The sequence below is a fragment of the Theobroma cacao genome, chromosome 9, assembly GCF_053813885.1.
Source record: "Theobroma cacao isolate CCN51 chromosome 9, ASM5381388v1, whole genome shotgun sequence".
Taxonomy (NCBI): Eukaryota; Viridiplantae; Streptophyta; class Magnoliopsida; order Malvales; family Malvaceae; genus Theobroma; species Theobroma cacao.
In genome coordinates, this window is record NC_142647.1 from 43,578,951 (window position 1) to 43,601,280 (window position 22,330).

Here is a 22,330-nt window from a genome sequence, read left to right on the forward strand (position 1 = left end):
CCTCATTTCTGAATAGTATTAAGAAGTTAATAATGGTGATTTTTCAATTAACTTTAAGCAGGGACGTGTAGAATCTAGGTGAGGGGTCCGTGAATATTAAATTGGAAAGAAATTGGGTCCCTCACTATTAAACTCATAATAATGGATAATACCAAGGCAGTGGTCGTAATCGTATGCCACAACATATTATTGGATGCGCTGCCTGTATTCCCATTCAATATGATATTGATTACACGCCATTTTATTTTTGTTTTTGTCCTTTGAAAAAGCATTTCCAGTATTGTAGAAAAGAATTTTCTTTTTAATTCATTTTGTAAGAATTAATGGAAAATCTTAATTGAAAAATTCTACAGAAACTAATAGTAAAGAAAAAGAGAAATGTCGGCAGAAGACATACGCTTGCAAGTTGGCATCATCAACCCGCAGAGTCGCAAGCCTTTCAATTTTGATGGATCATGGAGTCAATGAAACTAGCAAAGAAACTCATGGGAACTCAAACGGGTGAAGATATACCTGATTTATTAATTAGATACATAGATTAAACACGTCTCCGTTATTAATTATACGAGGATTAGAAGTATATTATCGGAGTATTAATACGGCAATAGGCAAATTATGAAATTAATGCAAAAGGGGTAAAGTCATGACTCATGAATTTGGAGGACAGAAGGTCACGGTCGGACGTGTCTTGGGTGGAGGGCACTAGTATTTGGAGTTTTGCGATGTCGCTGTAGTAAATTTTCAACCCTAAAAACAAAAAAAAAAATTATTCTTTCTTCACCTTAATCTTTTTGTTGATTGTCGATAACAAATAACAGTTGCGTGACTCCAAAGGGGATCATACGATCGCCATGAAGGCATAAACTCCAAAGTTGGATTCATCATCTTTTCTTGGTGTGTGAGATCCCATTTTAGCTGATATCATATAATCTTTATGTATAACGATAATGAAAAAAAGAATATTAATCATTAGTATTACAATGATATCACAAAAATGTGTAATAAATTAAATGATTACTTTATATCGTTTCCGATAAATGACTTTTTTCTACAAAAATAAGTAGGGTATTATAAATTCTAAGAGAAATGATTACACATAAATATTATAACTTAATAATGAAAGAGCAATTCATGGGGAATGAAAGAAGCCAAAAGAACAATAATTGTCTAATAATTTAGCATTTTCCTAATTCAGAAAGTTTCTTTTGTATGAAGTTGGAAAAACGACTATCCTTTCGTGAAAATATAAAAAGGTAGGATTGAGATTTAATCACTATATAATTATAAAAATGGTATTGCTAGTTTGGCAAACGAATTGCACCGTTAAGCTACTTAATACTAATGAAAATGGCATATTTGTTTCTTTGTCATTGGGCACATCTATGAAACACTAGTGGCACGACCAAATAAAAAATGAGCATATCGAGAAGTTAGACAAAACTATAAAGGAGTACTCCGTGAGTCAAGATAACATATAATACAACAATTAAAATGGAATTATGTTACGTGTTCACTTCAAGGGTTGACGCTATAAAACTCTATTCTGGACTCATCTCTCCTCCATTTCCAAATGTCTTTGTTTTATCACTTTTCAAAGTGTTTTTAACTACATTCACTAAGAATTATGTATAAGTAAATTAACTTTCATTATATTTATTCGTTCATGAATATTTTCAATTTAATTGTACGTAAAATTTTTTATCATCATTTTAATAAATTATAAATATAAATGACAAATATTATATTATATATATTACTTTTTTTTTGAAAAAATTAAAGTTTTTTTTTTTTTATATATGAGATCTTAGATTATAAACGCGTATAATCTTTTATTATCCAATACATCTTACACTTTTATCTTAAAATTAAAATTTTAAAATATCGATGTTTTAAGATTTTAATTTTTAGGTTATAATTACATAAATATTGTAAAGTTTGTGCATAAATATTGTCAAGTAATTTCAAACGACACAAGCATATTCTCAAACACATTGAAACCTTCGGTTGAACAATCAAGATTTTTAGCAGAGAAAATCATTGGTCCTCATGAATTTGAGTAAAAACCAACGTGGTTGTTAGCTCAAGGACAAGCCATAGCAATGATTTCTCCATCCATGTTACGAGTGGCAGTAAACAGCATTAACTCTTGGGGGTAATGGAGAGTAGTTCCATTTGTTTGTTGCAGCAGCAGTTGAAAGAGAAGAAGCAAAGCATGAGAAATCAGATTAAAGGCTATGTGAACGCTGGACAAAATGGAGCTACCTAAAGGGCATATCTTTTTGTTGACTAACTCTGGTGGGGGTAGGGGTGAGGGTGGGCTAGTGCTTTCGCCTTTTGGTTAGGTTTTGAAATAGACTTTGGGGTGGTGCCACAATAGAGACAAGTAGCGGTCCTCCCTATCTGCTTATTCTTATTAAGCTGCTAATTGGTGCGCCAAGCTATAACAGCCAATCCAAGTCCAACCACTTGATCTTTAGCAAGATATGTTCCCACAATGTGATTGCAACTGCAGCTAGTTTTTATTTTTATTTTTTTATAAAATTACATGTAAATCACAATCTACAACATCAGATTCTAAAAATCAATCAAATAAATTAAATATGTTATGAAAATATAATTTAAAATAGCAAATAAAGATAACTTGAAAGAACAATTAAAAAAAAGAAGAAACGTATTTAGAGGGAAAGAAAAGATCTTATTAAAGTGTGTGTTGACAAATGAATTGAAAAGGTCTATTTATAGATAAATAACCTCCTTTATCTCGATAGAATTTACAAGATGAAGATAACACTTAAGGATTAGATGGATTAAATTCTAATCCAATCTAATTTACATCAAATCTAAATACAGATAAAATAAATGGATATTCATAAAAATATTCATAACACTCCCCTTTGAATATCCATTGTATTAAGAATATGCTTCATTAAAACCTTACAAGGAAAAAACCTCATAAGAAAAAAATCCGAAAAAAAGAAAAACAGTACATAATTCTTTTCAAGAATTCGCTCTTGAAATACTGCCTTATTAAAAACCTTATCAAGAAAAACCTGTGGGAAAAATCCAATGGGAAAAACTTTGATGAAGGAAAAGAGTATAGTGCGTATTTTACTCTCTTTGATAACAACATTAATTAAGTGCATTCTGATCTTTTTGTACCAACTTTTCGAATATTGCAATAGGAAGGGCTTTAGTAAACAAATCTGCTAAATTATTACTTGAACAAATTTGTTGAACACTAATATCACATTTTTCTTAGAGATCATGAGTGAAGAAGAATTTTGACGAAATAGGTTTTGTTCGATCACTTTTAATGTATCCTTCCTTTAACTGTACTATGCAGATAGTATTATCTTCATATAATGTTGTTGGAATTTCTTTCTTAGTTGATGAGCCACATGTTTTTTGAATATATTAAGTTACAGATCTCAATTAGACATATTCATGACTTGCCTCATCAATTGCTAAATTTTTGCATGGTTAGAAGAAGAAGCAACTATAATTTGTTTTATAGAACGCCATGGAATAGTCGTACCTCCATATGTGAATAAGTAACCTATTTGGGATCGAGCTTTGTATGGATCTAATAAATATCTTGCATCTGCATAACCAATTAAATCTAATTTTAATGCATTTGAATAATATAAGCCCACGTCCACATGCATTTGAATAATTTCTTCTGGAATTATATCAGCGGTTTCTTATGGAGTTTTTGTTTCCTTTTCTTGACCATTATGTATATTTGCTCTTTTTTTTAAGGATTTTTATCTTTGGAACCGATTGATCTCCCACATTTCTGGCGTGTCTAGGACTCATTAGCAATATCAAATTGTCCTACATCAATTCTGATTGGAGCATTTGCAGCTAGTATATGAGATTTAGTTACTCTTTTTAGGTCAGTAAATGCATCTGGTAACTGATTTACTATATTTTACAAATGAATTATCTTTTAAACTTCTTGTTTTCATTGATTTGTGCGAGGATTAAAAGTAGATAATGATAATGTGTTCCAAGATATTTTCTGCCTTTGATGTTGGAAAAATTGCTTCAACAAAATGACAATTAGTAAACCTTACAGTGAATAAATCTCATGTTGAGGGTTCTAGATATTTAATTATAGATGGAGATTTATATCCAACATATATTCCTAACCTCTTTTGAGAACCCATATTTGTGCGTTGCGGTGGAGCAATTGGAACATATATCGCACATAAAAAATTCTTAGATAAGAAATATTTGGTTCCTAACGATAAACCAATTATATAATGGAGAATTTATGATAACTTGTTTGGTATGATGTGTACAAGTGCTACTACATGCAAAATGGCATGCCCCTAAGTAGAATTTGAGAGTTTGAATTTCATAAGTAATAGTTTTGCAATCAGTTTAAGGCGTTTGATAAACAATTCTGCTAGACCATTTTGTGTATGAACATGACTAACGGATTATTTAACATTTATTCTAATTGACATGCAATATTCCTTAAAAGCTTGAGACGTAAATTCACCAGCATTATCAAGACTAATTGTCTTGATTGCATAATCAAAAAAATATGCTCGCAAATGATTTATTTGTACAAGTAATCTTGCAAATGTCAAATTGCGAGTTGATAATAAGTACAAATATGACGATTTTGTTGATGCATCAATTAAAACAATAAAATATCTGAATGGTCCACGTGATGGATGTATGGGTCCATATATCACTCTGAATACGTTCCAAAAATGTAGAGGATTCAATCCCAACTTTAGCTGGTGATGGTCTTATAATTAATTTATCTTGAGAGCATGCAGTACATGAGAATTCATTAGATTGAAAAATCTTTTGGTTTTTAATGGATGACCACATGAATTTTCAATAATTTTTTGCATCATTATTGATCTGGGATGGCCTAACCGGTCATGCCAAATATTAAAATTATTAGTAAACCTCTGGTTTACTATAGCATAAGTTTCAATCATTTTAATTTTTGTGTAGTACATTCCAAAGGAAAAAAGGGATAATTTTTCCAATACACACTTTTTACCCAATATAATAGATGTAATATAAAGGTATTCAGTGTCTCATTCATTCACTGTCTCAATATGATATCCATTCAAATGAATATCTTTAAAATTTAATAATTTCTTTGAGACTTAGTAGAAAATAATACATATTTTATTATAAATTTTGTTCCTCCAAGTAGTGAAATATTGACTTTTTCAGAGCTTTCAAATTATCAGATATTGTATTGACATTCGCTTCTTCCATTGTCAAGTGAAAAAAATATTTCTTGTCTTTAAATATAGTGTGCATTGTAGCACTATCTATTAGACATATATCTTTATCATTGATCTTGAATTTAACCAAATGAATATCCATATTTTTTTCAAGAAAATAATATATATATAATAAGAAACTTACAAGTTGACATAAGAGAACGTTAAATATAAACTTTATTATTAAAAAACATAAAAAAAAATTCCTAATAGACATATTAAAACACATTAACTTCTTAATAGAGTTATACTAAATATACCAAGTTCCTAATAGAGTTGTACCAAAACACATCAACAAATAATTTAAGAAATTTCATTATTGGGATTTTCATCACCAATCAAATGATCAATTCGTTCTTCAGGGTGAGCAAAAAAATCAACAACATCTAAGTGTGTTATATCAACTTGGCTATCATCTTCAACAAAATTTGTTTCGATATTTTTCCTTTTATCTTTTAGTTATGCTTGATAACGTTCAACAAGATGTTTTGACTTACGACAGGTACGTGACTGATGACTTTTCATGCCATATCGATAAGAAATATTTTTTATATTTTTTTTACTTTGTCCACTTTTATCTTTTTCTTGTATCTCTTCACTATTCATTCACTTTTGGTGGGTGTTTTTATTATCAGAATAATAATTTGTGTAATCACCACGACTATGATAATTATGAGTACCTCTTCCACGTCCACGGTTATGACCACGATTACGACCATAACCACGACCACGACCAGAATTTCCAAATGATGTCGTATTCACTTCAAGGAATGGAGCAAAACCAGCTGGGTGAGATTCATGATTTTTCATCAATAGCTCTTTATTTTTCTTTGCCACAAGAAGACATGAAATCAATTCAAAGTATTTCTTAAAACCTTTTTCACGATATTACTGCTACAAAAGCATATTTGAGGTGTGAAAAACAGAGAATTTTTTTTCTAATAAATTAGCATCAATCATTTTTTCTCCACACAATTTTAGCTTGAAACTAATTCTATATAATGCTGAGTTATACTCATTTACAGTTTTAAAATCTTGCAATCACAAATGTATTCAATTATAATGACATTTTGGCAGAATTACTGTTTTCTGGTGGTCATATATTTCTTTTAGACTTTTTTAAAGATCGACTGGATCTTTTATTGTAAGATATTCAATTTTTAATTTTTCATGAAGATGGTGGTGAAGGAAAATCATTGCTTTTGCCTAATCCTGATTGGATACTTTATTTTCTTTTTTGATTGTGTCTTTAAGACCCATAGCATCTAAATGGATTTCAGCATTTAGAATCCAAGATAGATAGTTCTTACCAATAATATCAAGGGCCACAAATTCAAGCTTTGTAAAATTTGACATGGTGATAACTTAAAAGAACATAAATATTATTATTACACAATATATCGTAATTGGCAAGCAAAACAATAAATTGGTTGATGAAAAACAACTAATATAAAATTGGAAATTGACTTTTTATAAATTGGTAAAATATGGGCAAAACAATAAAGTGACAATAGACAAAAATTACCTAAAAAAAATTAAACTTCGACTTTGAGAAGCTTGAGAGTGAGAGATTAGTGAATCGTGCTGATAACGTGTTATGAAAATATAATTTAAAAGAACAAATAGAGATAACTTGAAAGAACAATTAAAGAGAAGAAAGAAAGTATTTAGAGGGAGAGAAAAGATCTTATTAAAATGTGTGTTCACAAATGAATTAAGGAGGCCTACTTATAGGCAAATAACCTCCTTATCTCAACAGAATTTACAAGATGAAGATAACATTTAGGAATTAGATGGATTAAATTTTAATCCAATTTAATTTACATCAAACCTAGATGTAGATAACATAAATGGATATTTACAAAAATATTCATAACAAAATAAATTATTACTAGATAAAATCTAATATAAAATAGCATCAATTTCACATATGATGAGACAAATTGAATTTAAGACTTAAAATCTCATTGTCATTAGCAATATATTTCCTATAATTATCCAATTACAATCTTTGAATGGAGTCTATCATGTATTTCATATAAAATTTTGATGGATTTCACTCAATTATGATTTTGATTGGACTATGCAGGAAATATAGTAAAAGAATTGTACTAGTTCATATGTTCCTTTTGCATTTACTTTCAATGTTACAATTTTAAATTTTGAAAATGAAGAAAAAAAATTTGGACAAAAAAGAAAAAAATATTAAACTGTTTTAATTTAATTTAGGATTTAATTTTTTATGGAATATCCTTCATTTTGTCATTTCTTAGTTACTTGCTTATCCAACCCCCCGTTTTCCCCCTTCACTCTTCCATTTCTAATACATATAAAAGATAAAACAATAAATAGTATTTCAACATTTAATTTTAATGTATTTAAATAATTGATTAAAACAAAAATAAAAAAAAAGGGAAATTTGAAAATAAAAGAAAAGAGAGGATATGATATTTTATTTACCTTAAAATGTTCACTTTTAATTATTGTCAACATAGATTCACTACAGTAAATAGACCTTAAAATTTATAAATAGTGTTTGGCCAAAAAGAGAATATAAATATTTCTATTCTTTGGCCAAGAAAACTATTACTAATTAATAATTGTTATGAATATTTTTGTGAATATCTATTTATATTATTTATATTCATATTTGCATGTAAATTAGATTGGATCAACATTAGGATTTAATCTATCTAATCCCTTAGTATTATCTTTATCTTGTAAATTCTATTTAGATAAGGGGTTATTAGCCTATAAATAGGTTCCCTCACTTCATTTGTAAATATACACTTGAATAAGATCTTCTTACTCATTTTAAATACTTTCTTTTATATTTGTTCTCTTAAAATTTATTTCATAATACGTTATCAGCACGATTCTCTAATCTCTTGGTATCATGAAATTCTATTTCTTTCAAGCTTTAAAATAATTTCAATAGTTGGTCTTTGGTTTTTGGTTTTAGCGAATCAGGTAAGTGACTTAATATCTTTTTGGTATTTTTGTTTTAGTGAATCAAGTAAGTAACTTGGTATTTTTTTAGTGTTTTTATCTATGAAAATTAATTTAAATGTGAATTAGCTTTCATGTAATAAATATTATATTTTGTCCCTTGATTGGAAAATGAATTTGCTATTATATAGCTATTAATGAAAAACCATGAACTTCCATTCTTTGAAGTGAATGCGACAAATGAGCTGCTAATAAAAAACCATGAATCCATCAATTTCCTGAAGTGAATGTAACATCATTTAATAATTATGATCATAGACATAGAAGAAGTCGCCATAATAATTTACACTATCACTATTTTAATTCTAAGAGTAATTTTATCATCAGAAATGGATGGATAATTTTACCTTAACCCACTAAACCATCAGAAGTGGATAACCCATTAAAAGTGGATAATTCACCGAAAGTTGATGGATACTTGTAACCCACTAAAAGTGGATGAATACTTTTAATCCACCAGAAGTGGATGAATAATAGGAAAGACAAAAATGAAAAAAAAAATATAGAAACATATTGTCATTGATGTGGCATGAAAGATCATTAATACATACCTGTTATATGTCTTGAATTTTATCAAACATCACTAAAAACTAAAACATCTCGTGATGATTTTAACTATGGCAAAATTGATATAACACATTAAGATATTGTTAATTTTCTTGTCCACCCTAAAAAAGGAATTGATCATATGATTAGTAATGGAAATATCCATTATTGATTTTCTTGTCCACCTTGAAGAAGGATTAATCATTTGATTCGTAATGAAAATATCTAAGAATGAAATTTCTTAATAATTTGTTGGTATGTTTTAGTATAACTTTATTATAAAAATATTTTTATATTTTTTATTATATTTAAATGATATATTTTTATTGTGTGTTTTAATTAATAAATTATATATTTAATGTTCTCTTATGTCAACTTGTAAGTTTATTATTATGTATCTTATCTTATTAAAGAAAAATATTAATATTCATTTTGTTGGATTCAAGATCAATGAAGTAAATATATGTCTAGTAGATATTACTACAATGCACAACTATATTTAAAAGTAAGAAATATTTTTTTTACTTGACAATGTAAGAAACCAATGTCATACAATATTTAGTAGTACAAGATTAATTGAACACTCTAGAAGAGCCAATATTTTACTATCTAGAAGAATAAAGTTTATAATAGAAGATGTATTATTTTCTACTACATCTAAAAGAAGTTTATTAAGTTTTAAAGATATTCATTTGAATAGATATCATATTGAAACAACGAATGAAAGGGACACCTAATACCTTTATATTACATCTATTATCTCGAGTAGGAAATGTGTGTTGAAAAAAAAATTACTCGTTTTATTCTCTAGATTGTACTATACAATATTAAAATAATTAAAACTCATACTATAGTAAACTAGAAGTTTACTAATGATTTTAATATTTGACAGACTGGTTGAACTATCTCGGATCAATAATGATACTAAAATTATTGAAAATTAATGAGTTCATCCATTGAAAAACTAGAAGATTTTTCAATCTAATGAATTCTTATGTATTGTTTGCTTTGAAGGCAATTAATTATAAAACCATCACTAGCTAAGATTGAGACTGAATCTCCTACATTTTTGAAACATATTTAGAGTGATATATGTGGATTCAAACATCCACTATGTGGATCATTTATATATTTTATAGTTTTAATTGATGCATCAATTAGATGTTCATATGTGTGTTTGTTATCAATTCGCAATTTGACATTTACGAGATTACTTGCACAAATAATTCGTTTGCGAGGACATTTTCCTAATTATGCAATTAAGATTATTTATCTTGACAATACTGGTGAATTTACATCTCAAGCTTTTAATATTACACATTAGTTGGAATAACTATTGAACAACCTATTAATTTTGTTCATGCACCAAACGGTTTAGTAGAATTATTTATTAAATACTTCCAACTGATTGTAAAATAATTGTTTATGAAATATGAACTTCCAATTTCTGTTTGAGGGCATGTCATTTTGGATGTAACAACACTTGTACGCATCAAGCCATATGAGTTATTATAAATTCTCTTTTATACAATTGATTTATGATCAGGAACCAAATATTTCCTATCTAAGAATTTTAGGATGTGCGGTATATGTTCTAATTGCTCTACCACAACGCATAAAGATGAGTACTCAATGGAGGTTAGGAATATATGTTGGTTATGAATCTCCATTTATAATTAAATATTTATAATTATCAATAGGAGATTTATTCATGGCAAAGTTTGTCGATTGTTATTTTAATAAAATAATTTTTCTAACATTAGGGGGAGAAAATAAGCAACTGAAAAAGAAAATTTCTTAGAATGAATTATCATTATTTAGTTTTGATCCTCATACAAATCAATATAAACTTAAAGTTTAAAAGATAATTCTTTTGCAAAATATAGTAAATCAGTTGCTAGACGTATTTACTAACATAAAGAGAATAACATAAATCTTATATATCAGCTGCAAATTCTCCTATTAGCATTGATGTCCCTGTAGGACAAGGCACGTCAAAAACGTGGAGACCAATCGGTTTTATAGATAAAATCCTCGAAAAAGGAAAGAAGTAAATATTCAATATGGTTAGAAAGAGAAAGTAGAAATTCTAAAAGAGACCCTTGACATAATTGATAAAAATTTTAGAAGAAATTCAAGTACCTGAAATCATTGAAAATGAAGAGATCTCAATTAATTATGTCATGACGAGAAAAGATGGCACTGGAATGAAATAAAAGTTGACGATGTTTTTATATATAATATAGCACTCAATATTATGAAAGAAAATGAGGATCTTGAACTTATATTTATTGAAGAATGTAGACATGGAAATGATTAGCCAATGGGGAATGACACAATTAAGGAGAAATTGAATTTACTTGCAAAATGTGAAGTTTTTGGACCTATAGTTTGTACACTCAATTGTGTAAAACCAATGGGATATCAATGGGTATATGTGTAAAAACGAAATGAGAAAAATGAGCTTATAAGATATAAAACATGGCTTGTTGCACAAAGTTTTACCCAAAGACCTTATGTTGAAGAGACATATTCTCTTTTGGTGGATGCAATTACAATTCTATATTGATTAATCTGACTATAAATGAAAAGATTGAAATGCTTCTAATGAATGTAGCTACGGCCTATTTATATGGCTCACTTGATAAGGATATCTATATGAAAATCCCTGAAAGATTTAAGTTGCTTGAAGCACAAAATTTGAATTCTTAAGAAATTTATTCAATCAAATTAGATAAATCTTTAAATGGATTGAAGCAATCTAGAATGATATAATTGTTTTAGTAAATATTTGTTAAAAAAAGACTATAAAAATAATCCTATATGCCCATGTGTTTTATAAAATGATTCAAATATGAATTTGTGATAATTGCTATTTATGTTGATGACTTGAACATTATTGGAACTCTTGGAGAGTTATCAAAAGTTATGGATTACTTAAAGAGAAAATTTGAGATGAAAGACCTTAAAAAAACAAAATTTTGTTTGAATTTTCAGGTTGAACACTTGACAAATGAAATTTTTTGTTTATCAATCTAATTATATAGTAAAAGTGCTAAAACAATTCTATATGAACAAAGCATATCCATTGAGATCACTAATAGTTGTAAGGTCAATAGTGTGAAAAAGAAGATCTTTTTCGACATCGTAGGGATGATGAAGAACTTTTTATACCTGAAGTACCATATCTTAGTGTAATTAAAGCACTGATGTATCTTGTTAGCAATATACAACCTGATATATTAAATGCTATAAATTTATTAGTAAGAGATAGTTCTTCTTCAGTTAGAAGATACTTGTATAGAATTAAACATATACTTCGAGGAATAATGGATATAGGCTTATATTATTCAAACACATCAAAATAAAATTTAATTGGTTATGCAAATACATGATATTTATTTGATTCACACAAGGCTTAATCTCAAACAAGTTACTGATTAATATGTGGAGTTATAACTATTTTATAATGTTTTACAAAACAAACTATAGTTGCTACTTCTTCTAACCATGTAAAAATTTTTGTAATTCATGAGGCAAGTCGTGAATGTGTTTGGTTAAGAACTGTAACTCAACATATTCAAAAAACCTGTGACTTGTCAACTAAGAATGAAATTTTAACAACGTTATATGAGGATAATAGTGTTTGCATAGCACAGTTAAAGGAAATATACATTAAAGGCGATAAGACAAAATATATTTTGTTAAAGTTCTTCTTCACTCATGATCTCTAAGAAAAGAATAATATTAGTGTTCAACAAATTTATTCAAGTGACAATCTGGTAAATTTGTTCACTAAAGCCTTTCTTACTGCAATATTTGAAAAATTGATATAAAAGATTGAAATGCGTCGTATTAGAGACATTAAATAATTCAATCATTAGGGGAGTAAAATACGTATTGTACAATTTTCTTTCATCAAGGTTTTTCGCACTGAGTTTTTTTTGATAAAGTTTTTAATGAGACAGTATTTCAGAAACGTATTTTTGAAAAAAATTATGTACTCTTTTTCCTTCACTCGAATTTTTTCTATAAGGTTTTCTCTTTGTAAAGTTTTAATGAGATATATTCTTAATACAATGATATTTAAGAGAAGTGTTATGAATATTTTTGTGAATACTATTTATTTTATCTATATCTAGGTTTGAATATAAATTAGATTAGATCAACATTAGAATTTAATCTATCTAATCCCTTAGTATTATTATTTTTATTTTGTAAATTCTATCTAGATAAAAGGTTATTAATCTATAAATAAGCTCCTCATTTCATTTGTAAGAATATACTTAAATAAGATTTTCTCACTCTTTCTAAATACTTTTTCTTATATTTTTTTTATATTTGTTCTCTATTTCATAACATACACTTAAATGTTTTTTGCAATGTTTTCTTAAAAAAAAAAAAAAAAATCGCGGCTGGACTTGCTGTGCCGCTGTTGTTTCTATTTTGGGCTATTGTGTGGTCTCGTTGCGGGGCTGTTCCACTCCACAGGGCGGGCCCAAATCCTAGTCGGTAACTTGGTATGGCATTTTTAGTTGTTTGCTTTCTTCGCTTAGCTCCGGTGCTCCGCCGCTCGATTCCGTTTCTATTAACCGTCAACTCCGCTTCTTAGACTCCGCCGAGCCGACACTTTCCTCCGAACACCTGGATTGGTCACAGACGACTGAACTTCGCCATTATCTATTTTTTCATCACAGTTTCTTGGTTTCGTCGCTGCCTCTCCTTGGAGCACTCTTCTCTCTTCCCCTTTTGGCGGGTTAGTTTATCAATTTTCTTGTTTTTTTTTTCTCTACCCTCTCTCCTCTTGTTCTCAAATTTTAAGATTCTTAACATTTCTCAAATCATTTACTTCACTGCACATGATTATTAAACTGAATATATAGGTGGAAACACCTTTACAGTACGATTTCATTCCAAGTGTTTTCTTAAATTTCACAATGCAAATCCCTGAAAGTTTTCTTTTTTAAAGAAATAAAGTTTTATATGAATGAGAAAATGTTAGGAAATACGATTGTATCCCAAGTTTTTGCTTGAATTCCTCAACTAAAATTAGGACAGTGTGTTTGAGAATCTTCCTGATTGATTTTGCCATATTGGAAACTGGATAGATCCGTTTGTTAACTGTTAGAATGTAATGTACGGTTTTAATAGAATATTGATGTAAGTGTTAAGCCAGAGAGAGATCATTGTCTTCAGTCATATAGATAGTATTTGTTTTTGTTGGAAACTCTACAAGGCATCACGGATTAACAAAAGGAATGGTGCGCTTGAATGTTTTTATATGCTTGATTGTCAATTTATGTTATGATTAACTATCTGTTAAATGGAAGCTTCTTCAGCTGACCTTTTGTCTATTTTTCTTTCAAATGAAGTGCAGCTAAATGTGTCTGACTTCCCGTGAATACAGTTTCTATTGTTGTTACAATAACTTGTGAAATGAAGATAATAGGGATAATGTCTGGCTGGATTTTAAAGGTGCTGTAAGAACAACTGAGAAGATTTTGGTTTCTTCAGATGATGAAACCTTGTAAAGGCAGAAGCAGTTTTCCATGAATTCAGTGGGAGTTTCTTTCCGTAACCAGCGGTCTTTCTCCTCCTCTTCAACCTCATCATCCTTGCTTCCGTGGATCTCCCCTCTTCAATTCCTAAAAGCCAACTCCCAAAAACGAGATCCTCCTCCAGAAATCCCATATACCTTAACGGAATCTCAAAGGAAACCAAGATTTGTCTCTCACGAGACTGCCATCAACTTGATCAAACGTGAGAGAGATCCACAGCGGGCCTTAGAAATATTTAACAGGGTATCAGAGCAGAAGGGTTTTAGTCATAATAATGCCACCTATGGGACCATCCTTCATAAGCTTGTGCAGTCAAAGAAGTTTCAGGCCATTGACTCAATTCTTCGTCAAATGACCTATGAAACTTGTAAATTTCATGAAGGTGTCTTCCTCAATCTCATGAAGCATTTTTCTAAGTTTTCTTTACATGATAGGGTACTTGAGATGTTCTATGCAATTCAGCCAATTGTTCGTGAAAAACCGTCATTGAAAGCTATCAGTACTTGTCTTAATCTCCTGATTGAATCAAACCAGGTTGATTTGGCCCGACATTTTCTTTTGAACTCCAAGAAATCTCTCAGGTTGAGACCCAACACATGCATTTTTAACATCTTGGTTAAACATCATTGTAAGAATGGAGATCTTGAATCTGCCTTTGAAGTTGTAAAGGAGATGAAAAAGTCCAGGGTTTCCTATCCCAATCTGATTACCTACTCAACCTTGATGGGTGGTCTCTGTGAAAGTGGCAGACTTAAAGAAGCAATTGAATTGTTTGAGGAAATGGTTGCTAAGGATCAGATATTGCCAGATGTCCTAACTTATAATATCTTAATTAACGGCTTCTGTTGCAGAGGGAAAGTTGATCGGGCTAGAAAAATAATGGAGTTTATGAAGAACAATGGATGCAATCCTAATTTATTCAATTACTCTACCCTAATAAATGGGTTTTGCAAGGAGGGAAGGTGGCAAGAGGCCAAGGAGGTTTTTGTTGAGATGGAGAGCATAGGTCTGAAACCTGACACAATTGGGTATACTACATTGATTAATTGCCTTTGTAGGGCGGCTCAAATTGAAGAAGCAATGGAATTGCTTAAGGAAATGAAGGAAAAGGAATGCCAAGCTGATGTTGTGACTTTAAATGTATTACTTGGGGGATTATGCAGAGAAGGGAGGTTTCAAGATGCACTTCAGATGCTCGAGAAACTGCCATATGAAGGTGTTTACTTGAATAAAGCAAGTTACAGAATTGTATTGAATTCATTGTGCCAGAAAGATGAAATGGAAAAGGCAGCTAAGCTGGTGGGTCTGATGCTGGATAGGGGGTTTGTGCCACATTATGCAACTTCAAATGACTTGTTGATTCGCCTTTGTAAAGCTGGAATGGTAGATGATGCAGTTACGGCTTTGGTAGGATTGGCAGAAACTGGGTTTAAACCAGAACCGCATTGTTGGGAGTTTCTGACTGAATTGAACTGCAAAGAAAGGAAATTGCTGTCTGTTTTTGAACTACTGGATGAGTTGGTAATAAAAGAATCTGGACAGAGATCATTTTCTCCGATAAACTATCTGGATTATAATTTTTAGGCTTTATTCTTTTTAAAGAATTTGAAGGCACTCTTATGTGTAAAACTATCGTTTTGTAATGCAACAAATACTTGTTTGATTGAAAAGTTAAACATAATGTGATATGCATTTGATTTATGAAGAAGATTCAACAAAAATAGAAAGAAACCTTTAAGAAATTCAATGATGTCAGTGTCATAAATTCAAGCCCGGCCCATATTAAATCATAAAAGAGGTATGGAAAGCCCAACAAAAGGCCCAAATATCAGATCTCACTTTGGAGTCAGACTTTTCCAAATCTCAGAGAGAGAGAGAGAGAGAGAGGGAGAGAGCGCCATGGCCTCCTCCAAGAAACCCACAGAAGAAGAGAACAAGAAGAAGAAGAGGAAGAGCAACAGCAGCCCTGCCAAAGAAACCAAAACAGCTTTAAAAAAGCCAGACAAGAAAGCAAGTACCACAGAAAAGGCTAACAAATCAAAGCCGAAGCCGAAGCCGAAGCCAAAGCCAGACAGTAACAAAAACAAGAGCAGCAATGGAACCCTGGTCGAGTCCGAGGTTATTGCCGTCCCATCTTCAAGCACGGACTCAAAAGAACAAGAAGATGAAAACAAGACCAACAAGAATGTTAAATCCAACAAGAGGAAACAAAAGGAAAAAGTAGAGGAGAATGAAGGAGAAGAAGAAGAAGAAGAAGAAGAAGCAAAGATGTGTAGATTTCCCATGAATAGAATAAAGAGGATAATGAAGAGTGAAGATTCCCGAGTGGCTATTCCTCAAGATGTTGTTTTTCTTGTTAATAAAGCCACGGTATTTCTTTCTTTCTCTGCATTTTCTTGGATCTCGTTCTTGAATGCCATTAGGGTTTTCTTTTCTTTTTTTAACTTTAGTTATTAAAATTATGATGTGGGTCAATATCTATATATTCCAAGGTTGCAACTCATTCTTTGCTGTTATTTATTGGGTCTATATTTGTTTGGATGCATGCTTGACAAAAAATGGGAAGTGAGTTAGAGAATTAAACATATATATATAGAAAAGTTGGATTTTTCTTTTGTTGGTGATAATTCTTTGCTTCTAATTGTACTAAAAATCGGTTTTTTTTTTCTCTTTTCCTTGTTGTTTAGTATAGTTGTTCATTTGTGGATTCCTGTGTATGGGCAATGTTTGCCTCAATAGTGATTATGACTCGGTTTTGATTATATCTCTTGCCGGCCTTGAACATGTTATTTCATGTCTAAATGTATTCTTGGTTCTTGCAGGAGAAATTCCTTGAACAATTTTGTGAAGATGGATATAAATCCTCTGTGAAGGACCGCAAGAAATCGCTTAGTTACAAGCACCTGTGTAATTTCTGCTCTGTCTTTCATATATTATTTTCTCTGCTGGTTGTATCTTGCATTGTTGTAATGTCTTGAAAATGTAGAATATTATCTTGAACCTTAACTTACTCTACCTAATTATTATTTGCCCCTAAACAACACAAAATATTGTGAGAATCAGATGGTGTAACATCTTTCTGGTAAAGATTGGGGTAGGAACTCTGATGGTATATTTTGAGTGGTTTCTTTAGATCAGTAAGTTGTTCATAAACATTATGTTCATAGGTATGATAATTTTTTCAACATAAAAGCTCAAGATTCTTATGCAATGCAATACTGCTAATTCATTCTCAGGTTTCGATAGCCAACAAGAAAGTTTTCTGTTGATGAGTTTAGAAAAATATACTAATCACTGGAGTTTGAGATCTGTTTATGTGGGTCAGATTTGTACATTTATAGTTATTTCTATGTTGCATCCAATTTGACCTTCTGCTTATCTGCATTGGGGCTCTGCTGGGAAAGAATGCTATCTGTCATTAGAATTGAAATTTTAAGGTGGTTGAATTCTGGTCTTTCTGATATTTTAGGATGATCATGTAGGTGAACCTGACTTGAAATCTGACAATTTGAAAACTTTAATCTGGCATTTCACTGCATCACTACAAATCTAAAATATATTGATAGGCATAATCTCCTTCCATTGCTTGTGATTGGTGCAAATGATGTGGGTACTTGAAATCATATTTAGATGTTCCAGATGCCTTTTCCATTCATTATTTATCCAGAATTTAATAATTTATGAAGTATGTATTTTTATGATATTATATTTATAGCTTCTTGAAAAGTGGATCTCAGGCAACTGCATATTTCTTTTTTCCTGTTGCTCAATTAAGTTTCAAAAGAATTGGATACAATTGTTGCAAAAAGCTATAACCATCTTTAATTGAAGTAGTATTATGATGCTTCTCTTGCTTTTGCAGCAACAGTTGTTCATGAACGGAGGAGATACGACTTTCTATCAGGTACTGGTCTCTCTCATTTGTTTATTTATATGTGTTTAGCCAATGGCTACTAAATATAGGTTAACCCTCACGATCCTCTCCTTCCCTTTAATTTCTTTTTACACGTTGAGCATGGGGTTCAACTGTAAGTCCTTCATTGAATGAAATAAAACTTTCACTAGCTAAACTAACTGGAACCTTTCTAGTGCCCTCTCTTATTCTCTTTGACAGCTATGTCCCAAAAGTTTCTCACAGTTCCAAGCTTTTTCCACATTCTTCCAACAATTATTTACATTTGCTGGAACTTTTTTCTTTGTGTTTGTAGATTATGTCCCTGAGAAAATAAAAGCCGAAGATGCATTGAAGGAGAGGAATTTGACTGAGACTGGGGCAGGATAGGACCTTGGAATATATACAAACAGAGACGATGATCTCGCACTGGCCTGCTTTAAGCAGCTTGGACACATTCAGGCTCTTGTCATTGGCTTGTTTTTCATTATCAGTTGAAAGAGGGCACTGCAGTGGCGTAACTTCTTTCACTAACATGGATTTGATCCACGAGTCAGCGTATCTCTCTATAACATGTATCCCAGCATGAATTAATGCGTGTCCATATTGGAGACATTTTGCATATTCAGCTGGTGAACTAATGAATCTCTTGCAATCAAGATAATGGTTTAGTCAGAAAGACATTTTGCCTGGTTCAAATATAGTTGGGAAATTGGGATGACACTTTTCAGGCACTTAATTTATTGTGTTTAAAGGCCCCGCCGGGTACATTAGTCTTGATTCTAGTTAAGGGGGTAGCATGGTAATGACTCGGCAGGGAACTGATAGTTTTAGGACTTGTATGATAGCTTCTTCCCTAAACAAGGATGGAACTATTGGTTACTCAATATTGCCCAACAAATTTCCATCGATAATGAAGCGTGGGAATCCAGTATGCAGGTCTGGCAAAGAAGCAAAACGCTGACAGCCTTGTGCATGTGGTTTACCACATCAACATGCTTGATGATATCTTCACTTTGCAGCACTTTCAAACGCCCTCCAGCACCTTTGATGGCAAAATTGCATGTTTAATTATCCCTCAATGAAGAAAAAGAAAAAAGAAACTGATTGACGTGTGTATTTTTGTAAGATTCTTGAACACTATGAATCATGTCAATGCCTGAACTATAGGTAGTAAAAGCCTCAAATTATGGTCCATTTCACCCAAGAATTATGAGTGAAAACTAAAAACTAGAAGAATCTTATTTTTGAACTTAAATTACGTTTCTAACTAGGTTATAATGATGTGATATAAGATAGATACTTACAGGCAATCTCATGATTTGGAAAAGGCCCAATTGAATTATTTATATTATGTTTTTTTTTCTTTTTATAAAAATGGTCGAATCTTGCAACAGTATGGATGCATACATACAAACTTCAATATGCGTGTATCCAACTCAACTAAGAATTAGCAACAATATTTTTAAGTTTCTGTACCAAAAGAATGCGAAATATCCCACTGTTAATATCCCACTGTTTTTATTCACCCAACCAACAATAACATCATTGATTTAACTGTCAAAGCAACACATATGGGCTTGTATTGAGAAGGAAGCAACTTCAGACTCAGCCTAGCTTGGCTTCCCTGCAGGTCTCAACTCTAATCTATCTTATATCTAAGACAACAACAAAAAAGATATATTTCAACAATTAATAGTTAATGAATCTCTTTATATGCATATAAAAGGAAAAAAAAAAACAAAAAGGAGAGGGAGGGTGAAAAGGAGAGCGCAGCACAATTTCCATAGCTGGATCATCGTCCCAACTGGAGCAATCAGCGTTGACATTGAGGGTAGCATTAATGCGAAAGGGCCCAATGGCCCAACCTACGAACCACCATCCATCTTTATCCAATTGCTTCCATTGGAAACTTGTTAATTAAGGTACGCATTGGCAATCGAACTCAAAGTGTTTTTTTGCCCAAAAAGTCCATACAAGTAAAAGCAAAGCAATCATTCACATCTTTATTTGTCCACACATCCACTCCAAATCTCTGTATTTCCTGCTTTTCCAAGCAATCTAGTTGCTCTAACAGTGTCATCAATTTCGCCCTCCCCTCTGCCTCTCTCTCTCTCTCCATTCATTCCTCCAACCTTCCCAAGAAAACATTGAGTTGCTCAAGCTAACAACTATGTTTTTGCTATCTAAACTTGGCCATTTTACCTAACTTCATTCTCTCCCCTCCTTAATAAAAACCCTCCTCTTTCTCTTCCTATTAACACATATCCAAACATTTTGTGCTAGGACCACTTCCCATCCCAACCCTCTTCACTTCCATTGTGCATTGTTTTCTTGCCAAGCAACCATTTCCCACACATCCCAAAGAGGCTACAACGATGGTGATGATGAAGCAACATCTCTTCATTCTCTCATTTCTCCTTCTCTCTTTCCTCCATTGCCCACAAACACTAGCCCAAGCTCCGGCCCTGGCTCCGGCACCACCCGGTCCCACTAATGTCACCAAAATCCTTGAAAAAGCCGGCCAATTTACCCTCTTCATTCGCCTTCTAAAAGCCACCGCAGTCGCCAACCAGCTCCTTGGACAGCTCAACAACACAAACAATGGCATGACCATATTTGCACCAACAGATAATGCTTTCTCGAGCCTTAAATCCGGCACCTTAAACTCACTCTCCGATGAACAAAAAGTTGAGCTGGTGCAATTCCATATAATCCCAACATACCTGTCATCAACCCAATTCCAAACTATTAGTAACCCTTTGAGAACACAAGCTGGGGATAGCGCTGATGGTAAGTTTCCTCTCAATGTCACCACCTCAGGAAACTCGGTCAATATAACAACAGGGCTTACAAACACCAGCGTTTCTGGCACCATTTACACTGATGGTCAGCTTGCTGTTTATCAAGTCGATAAGGTGCTTCAACCTTTGCAAATATTTGATCCTAGGCCTCCAGCCCCGGCACCTGCACCGGCCAAGTCCAAGAAGAAGGCTGCCGTTGCTGATAGCCCTGACGATACCCCAGCTGACAACTCCAAAGCTGTCAGTACTCTCACCATGCAAAATGTAGTGTTTTGGGGAGTTAGTGCTATAGTTGTCGCACTCTCTTTGTGACGATGAACAAAAACAAAGTTTTGGTGGGATTATTAAGGTGATAATTTGGGGGATCCATTTTATCTTCTGGGCTATGATATCCGGTGGGTTGGATTCGAGGGTGGTGATCAAGATGGTGAGTGCTTTTTTTTTCCTTTTTTCTTTTTCTTTTTCAATAATTATCATTTATCATTCTGTTCTATCCTATTTGTATAATGCCAGTCTGTGATGAGAGTCAATTGCTATCAAGATTGAATTTTGAGGTTTTTCTTCTTCTTCTGTGTTCTTCATTTCTTCTCTTTTTCTATTAAGATTTTCACTGTAATATATCCTTCTTTTCCAACTCCCATGTAATTGTGAATTTTGTTGCACTTCTTTGTATCATACCATATCATTATGCTTACTCATTGCTTTCCATCCAACTTCACAGCCATACACATATATGCATATGGATTATAAGCACAATTTATTAAAATAATCAGAGGATCTTCTTGTGATATATATATATATATATATATATATATATATATATATTAACGATAATTACATATTTTAATTACAGTAAATCATAACTCACATATTGACAATAGTTTTAACGAGATAACAACTTAGTATCTGTTGATATTGTGTAAATTATACACTCACAATGTAAAATATAAATCATTAGTTTATTCAATAAGAAAAATAAAACTCATTTATAATATACCGTCGGTAATTACTAATGGGTTATTAATGATGTAACCTAATTAAGTTCTGAGGTAAATTTCATGAGAATTTAGTCTTTCTTTTTTAGTATGATGGAAAACCAATTAACAAAATATTTTTTTTTACTCATTTTAATGTAAAATTTTTTTCCTTTTCTCTTTAAATTAAAAGATTTAAAAACCATTCAAACATTTAGTTCAATAATATAGACATATGTATTTCTTTATTCAATGAGTTAAATTCCAATATTTCTTCTTTAAGTCAAAA

General features: G+C 31.5%; 3 protein-coding genes across 4 annotated transcripts; all 3 read left to right on the plus strand.

Moving 5' to 3' along the window:
• The first annotated feature begins 13,373 nt into the window (after nucleotides 1–13,373).
• On the plus strand, nucleotides 13,374–16,041 carry LOC18590068 (Pentatricopeptide repeat (PPR) superfamily protein). Of its 2 annotated transcripts, none has more exons than XM_007015363.3 (2): nucleotides 13,374–13,569; nucleotides 14,191–16,041. In XM_007015363.3, the coding sequence occupies exon 2, from the start codon at nucleotides 14,363–14,365 to the stop codon at nucleotides 15,953–15,955; it is 1,593 nt and encodes a 530-aa protein (XP_007015425.3). In that variant the 5' UTR covers nucleotides 13,374–13,569; nucleotides 14,191–14,362; the 3' UTR covers nucleotides 15,956–16,041. The 2 variants fall into 2 exon arrangements, 1 of the variants encoding a protein (XP_007015425.3); XR_016028422.1 differs by having other exon boundaries at nucleotides 13,427–13,569; nucleotides 14,186–14,315.
• A 135-nt stretch (nucleotides 16,042–16,176) lies between these two features.
• Nucleotides 16,177–18,942, plus strand: NF-YC10 (nuclear factor Y, subunit C10). The gene is made up of 4 exons (XM_007015365.3): nucleotides 16,177–16,741; nucleotides 17,194–17,278; nucleotides 18,234–18,275; nucleotides 18,580–18,942. Exons 1-4 carry the CDS (start codon nucleotides 16,271–16,273, stop codon nucleotides 18,651–18,653), a joined length of 672 nt encoding a protein of 223 aa, XP_007015427.3. The 5' UTR covers nucleotides 16,177–16,270; the 3' UTR covers nucleotides 18,654–18,942.
• Nucleotides 18,943–20,360: 1,418 nt separating this feature from the next.
• Nucleotides 20,361–21,634, plus strand: FLA12 (FASCICLIN-like arabinogalactan-protein 12). Its single transcript, XM_007015366.3, has one exon. It carries the CDS (start codon nucleotides 20,642–20,644, stop codon nucleotides 21,377–21,379), a length of 738 nt encoding a protein of 245 aa, XP_007015428.3. The 5' UTR covers nucleotides 20,361–20,641; the 3' UTR covers nucleotides 21,380–21,634.
• Nucleotides 21,635–22,330: the final 696 nt, after the last annotated feature.